At 33.0% G+C, this 6,415-nt stretch overlaps 1 protein-coding gene across 1 annotated transcript; it reads right to left on the bottom strand.

Annotated features, from left to right (window-relative positions):
• Positions 1 to 1,885: 1,885 nt before the first annotated feature.
• On the bottom strand, positions 1,886 to 5,933 carry LOC129310468 (naringenin,2-oxoglutarate 3-dioxygenase-like). Its single transcript, XM_054952315.1, has 3 exons — positions 5,501 to 5,933; positions 4,960 to 5,379; positions 1,886 to 2,359 (listed from the first exon to the last, which is right to left on the bottom strand). The coding sequence occupies exons 1-3, from the start codon at positions 5,861 to 5,863 to the stop codon at positions 2,060 to 2,062; spliced, it is 1,083 nt and encodes a 360-aa protein (XP_054808290.1). The 5' UTR covers positions 5,864 to 5,933; the 3' UTR covers positions 1,886 to 2,059.
• Between the last annotated feature and the right edge of the window lie 482 nt (positions 5,934 to 6,415).

The following is a 6,415-nucleotide window of genomic DNA, read 5'->3' as shown; positions in this document are numbered from 1 at the left end:
CTAAAACTAGTTACCTTGAAGGTAAGAAGTGGGTAAAGTGACAAGAATTTTACATGATTGTTAGAGTTTCTCCAAGAAATGTTTCCAAAAGCAAACGTACTACCAAATTGTTTATATGATGCCAATAAGATTTTGTGCCCGATGGATATAAAATATAAAAAGATATACGCATGTCTTAATGATTTGTGTTGTATAGAAAAGAGCTTAAAGAAGAGGAAAAATGTATGAAACGTAAGGCACCATAGTACAAAGGAATCATCTCTTATTTCACATGAAAAATCACCTCCCTAAAATTAAAAGTAGGGATATTCACAAGATGAAATATCCCTATCTCGTGTTTCATTTCAAAAAATGAACGAAATTAAATTTTTGTATTGTGTCCCTTATGTCCCTAAATTTGTCCCATTCCATTTGGGGTTGAGACAGGATTAGGATGTCTTGGTTAAATAGACCAAATATGCAAGAAATCTTAAATAACAACATTTATTAAACTATATATAATTTGTTGAGTCTAAAACCAAAACAACACAAGTATATAAATTTAATTATTAAGTTACATAGTTTAAATAAATTAGTCAAGTACAGCATCAAGTTAACGGTTGTTTGTCCTGCATTGGGATATTTGAATATATTACATGTTAATAAAAAATATGTTTATATTATTAACAAAGAATATATATTGAATAAATAAACTATTACATATTAATAAAATAAAAATAATACGTATACTATTTTTAGGACGGGACATCCTCGAGGTATTTGAGAGTCTCAACTTGAACATGTTTTTATCCTGTCCGGCAAAATTCAGTCCTATTTTTTTTTAGGAAAAATAATCTTGAGTCTTGTCTCGAACCATGTTTATCTTATCCCTTAAATTTCTATTCAGTTTTTTCTCGGGACACCCAAAGTAGTTCCGACTCCTGCCCAAACTTATTTTTACCACGTTCTACATAGTCTCATTTTTTTTTTCTTTTTTCAGGCCGGATAAACTGGTCCTGACACACAACAACTAAAAAGGCATGAACACCCCTCCTCGAAAGAACTTACGTGATTTGGGAGACCCGGGGAAAAAAAAGAAAAGAAAAGTGACAGGTCCAACGTCCAACCTTTCACGTAATGGGAGTCAATCCTTCTTTCAAGGTAATACCATGAGATTTTTTTCTGACAAAAATTAATTTGCTTTATCATGTGATAAATCTTCTTTGTCATCCATGCTCAAAGTCGACCTTATTGTCGACAGTCTGAGAGGGAACGTCTTTTAAGTTCTAACCTCTGGTCAATTCAAAACAGATATTAATGAACACCCTTTCCCCCTCGCTTTAGCATCTCTTTGGCATATACGGATATCTATCACTGAGGTAGGGAACTAGCCACAAACGCGAAACAACAACAAAGCTGTCGTGAACCAAAAGAAAACTATGTCGAGTAGATTGAGATCTGGCATAAAGTAGGGTGAGTGGCTCAATGCTCTAGAGTAGTTAAGATATAAATTAAAAGCAGCAGATGGCAAAAAGAAGCAAAGGGTTAAAAGATTACTCTACATTGCAAAGTTGACACTTTATATTAACGCAATCCGTGCATGCATGACTTAATTACCCGATAAAGAGCCATTTAAGAACCTTTAGCTGTCACTATTCACTGATAGAGGAAACTAAATTTGAAACTACTAATGCTATATATGTTTAGCTGGAGGGGAGAGAGGGGAAGGGGGATGAATCCCTCCCAATCCCCCCAATTTCGAGGAGAGGTTTGGGAGATTATTCCCTCCCCTCCCTTTTGCCAAACAAGGGGTAAAAGTCTAGGCTCAGCTGCCCGGGGGCCTATTAAAGAATAGAGAATATATTAATTAGGTTCATAAACATCTAATATGGGGATAGCCATTAACTGTAATTAATTAAGGAAAATCCCAAAAGTTTATTCATATATTGATTCTGATAATGGGTACATAATTCCAGGGATTAGATAATTTAGTAACCAATGAACTCTCAGAAACCTCTAATGTATTTATTTTAGAGACAAAGGAAGAAGACATGAGAAGTTCAAATTCCTGGAGGAGTAATTAAGCCAGAATATGATCCAATGGTTTGCTCTGAAAGTCGATGGTTTCGAGCTGGGGATCAGGCCCTTTGGACAGCTTCTTAAGACGAGCCAACTCGAGGTCCTTGGCCATTTTTCTCCTGTACATCTCACCGAAGGTGATTGGTTCCTCAAGCACAGATTCTTGTCCCTCTCTCAGCTTCAGTGGGTATACTATTGCTTCTGGTGATGGATTTTGGAATGTTGCTATGGACAATCTGCTGCACCTCGAGTTCACCACTGCTTGGTGATCCGCACTCTTGAACCTTCCATTGCTCAGGTACTGTGCAAAAGACATAAATTGTTCGGATCAATTACTGAAATTAACCAGGATTAGCTTCTTCATTTTCAAATTTCATATACCGCCGTCTTTCGAGTTTTCTAAAATTATGAAGACTTTCTATATATGTATTTTTAAAGAAGATTACTATATAATCTAGAAAATATAATTGTGTGATTTGAGTAAAATTCAATAATTTCTTGTACATAATATATTTCTTATTACTTATTTCTCGAGAGTAGGGACAGTAGCATAGGATGGTTCAAAAAAAATAAACGTGATGATATTTATGAAATTTTTATCAAAATTAAATAAAGTTTGCATTTATTTTAAAATAAATGAAATATCTGTATATTTTAACAAACTCTAAAAATAATTTCTATGATTCACGCAAACAAGTTGATTTTTTATATTTTCAATTTTTTTTACGCAGGTTTTTATAAAATTGACGTAGAAAATGTTATGGCTATTTTCTTCTAAATCCTTACAACTTTTTACGTCGTCAGTTTGAAGTAATGAAAACGAGTTAAGAAAATTGAGTTCTTATTGCATGGATTTAAAATTGACGTAGAATCTTCCAAGAATTACGTCAGTGGCATTTTTTTTTTTACCCTTTTAAACGAATATAATTTTTTTGCCAACACAAAAATTATATCATTTAGTGAAAATTTCATTAAAATAAAACCCCACGGCAGAACTTAATTAATTACAAAAAAACTAAAAGAATATGAAATTATTCTGCATATCACAAGCAACCTCTCAAAATCAGAATTTCATCCTTTCATGAGAGGGGGATTTTTTAAAAAGAAGAAAAAAAGCTAAAAGATATTTTCATCATTCCACGTGCAAAGCTATTTGCATTTCAATCTCATGGTTATATTTCATTCCACGTGTAATTTCAGATCATATAACAAAATTTAAATATAAAAAATTTTAGGAAATTACACAATATTTTAAAGTCTAATGTCTTTGATTGAAATTGTGAATTACTGTGGGACGGTTCTTAGTTATAATATATTAGTTAGTAGTTGAGCTACTTCATTAACAACTATTCATTAATAATTGACAGTTTAATATAACAAATTAACAACTTAGAAAAAAAAGATATGATATTTCACAAGAATTTCGTGATTTCAAGAGACTTTTCAATGTTTAAATATGTATGCGCATGAATTATGTAATATATCATATATATTATATACATGTATTCATCTTTAATATAAAATATCTTTTAAAAACTTTGATTGATTTATCATATAAGACATTTTTATAAAACTTGATGAATCATTAATAAGTCATTTCTTTGATTTTTTTTTTTTAGGTAAAAACTAAAGCTTCATTTCAATAAAGGAGCTAACAGATATAATATAACCAAATGAAGAAACAAATAGACAAAACAGAAAAACTATAAAGACAAAACACTTCTTTCATCATAAAGACAAGGAAAGATGTAATATGATCAAAGATTCAAAATCATTCACTAAAGTATGACCGAACCTAGCTAATCTATTAACAAAAATATTAGAAAGTGGGATTAGTTTCTATATTCATCACAGCGATGGGCACCATTCTATGCTCATCACAGTGATATGCATCATGGTGCCCATCACTGTGATAAAATCTAGATTATTTAATTTTAATTTGAATGGTCTAAATTTAAAATATTATTATATATTTTTATTTTATATTTATTATAATAAAAATTATAAAATAATTTTAATAATTTTTTTATTTTTAATATAATCTAAATTTAATTTAAAAGGTTCAATTTAATATTAAAAATTTTATAATTGATGTCTATTGATTATCTAGATATATTCTGCATAATTCAAATTAACACTAGATTAGATCTGAACTATACAGATTGCATTTGAATAGTCAAATATACATTAATTATAAAACTTTAAATATTAAATTGGACCCTTCAAATTAAATTTATATCATATTAAAAATAAAAAATTTATTAAAATTATTTCATAATTTTTATAAATTTTTATTTTAATAAATATAAAATATAATAGTATTTTAAATTTGAATTATTCAAATTAATATTTGATGGTCCAAATTTTAGTGTAGTTAGCACCATGGTGCTTATCATTGTGCTAAGCACTGAAACCAATTCCTTAAAAAGCTTACAGTAGTTTGAATGAAGTCTTTAAAAAAATTATTCCAATTTTGAGGTCCGGTTAGTAGGTTAATGGCTTTCGTATAGTCACGGTACATCTCTAGATTTCTTAAAAAACCATTGAACCAGCACATCTTTAAGCCTTTGAGGATTCCTAGTATTTCCCCAATAACCAGCGAATTTGATAAGGCATTTCTAAAAATGTTCGCATGTCTAATTGGTTCACCAGTTGGTTTATTCAGATAACTTATTTGACTTTAAGATTTAAAGATAAAATTAGTAGTTTTAATTAAAGAGAATTTGAGATTTTATAGTTTTTTTTTGGTTGAAAAAATCAAGAGTTTTAGCTAATTTTAATTATGTTTTCTAAATAGCGTAATTTGACTAGGAGTGCCTTGTAAATAGGAGGGAAGGAGCACATTTCTGCTGGCGCAGACAAAAGAAAAGAGATTGATTTTTGTAAGATGGTGGTACTCACATGGGCATGATCGCCGAGGTTGACGACGAAGGCTCCGGGGACAGGCTTAACTGTGATCCAGGTGTTGCCATTATCCCTGGTAGCCTGAAGGCCACCGACGAGGTCTTGAAGCAAGAGGGTGATGGTGCCTGCATCGGTGTGGCGTTTGAGTCCTAGCGTGAGATCAGGCTGGGGGCATTTTGGGTAGAAATTGACCACTAGCTTCTGGTCCATTTCCACGCATGCTTTTGTCAGAGCCTCCTTCTCTAATCCCATTGCTTCTGATAACACCTCCAGCAGCTTGCTTGCCAGGCCCATCAACTTCTCACTGTATTCTTCTGTCACCCTCCCCCATCCTTCTGGCCACCTCGAATAGTCTCTGCCTCTCTCTGGATATGAAAAATATATGAACATTTCTCTCCAGTCTTGCACTGTCTCTCCCTACATGCATAAATGCTTCCTCATTAATTATCAATTGCATAACATCACACTGTGTCCCTACCTACCTACCTTAACAACGAATGGCAAAATTAATAAAAGCATAGCAGAAATCATTAATTACCTTCAGATGACTGGAAACTATGAAGCCGCCTTTTTTGCCACCACTCATGTCATAGCGAAGCTTTTCTTCTGGGGGCAAGGCAAAGAACTCTCTGGCGAGACGAGTCATTTCAGAGATGAGTTCCGTGTCAACGCCGTGATCAACAACTTGGAAAATGCCCCATTCTTCACAAGCCTTCACAATCTGCTTACATAATGAAGCTCGACGCCCATCAACCTCATCGATGCCTGCCAGCGATATCACCGGAATTTCGTCGCTGAATTGATCGTAAGCAACTTTCGGGCGCTCTTCTTCGTCCCGAATGAAGCCAGATCTGAGAGACTTCTCGTCGGCCATCTCAGTGAGGGTAGTAATGGAAGCCATATATGAAGATGTATTGCAGAAGCTCGAAAGAACGAGTGCAATCACTACGTTTGATATGCGCGCGCGGGAGGGTGTTTTCTTATTAATTAATTGGATTTGTGAAGCTATGGACTAGCGATATTTATAGAATGGGAAAAGCGGGGGTAGAAACTTCACCTAACTCTTTTGTGTGAATTAACTAGCAGCCTCGTTCATCTCAGGTTCTTGACCTTTGAAATCGTATTCCAGCTGCTATAAATGTATGATGTATATTAATTTTGTCCCTTTGTGCCTGCAGTTCGATCTCGAGCTGATGCTATATGCGAAGATGGTCAATATTACACGTATATGATAAATGAAATTTATAAAATATTGATTTCGAAGGTGAAAGTGAAAGAGGATCCGTTTGTTCAATTGAGGCAGGGTTCGTTCATTTATTTTTACATTGTTTTTATTTAAGCATATATTGTATTTTGAGGGATTGGTTTCTTAAAAAAGGTCAATTACATGAATATTATAGTGATTTATAATTTCCTTATTAAAAAGTATTTCTCGCTTACAAACTTACAGATG

Source organism: Prosopis cineraria, unplaced genomic scaffold (assembly GCF_029017545.1).
Source record: "Prosopis cineraria cultivar Desert tree isolate PC_DT_omini unplaced genomic scaffold, ASM2901754v1 PC5, whole genome shotgun sequence".
Classification (NCBI taxonomy): Eukaryota; Viridiplantae; Streptophyta; class Magnoliopsida; order Fabales; family Fabaceae; genus Prosopis; species Prosopis cineraria.
This window is presented reverse-complemented; position numbering and strand designations above follow the sequence as displayed.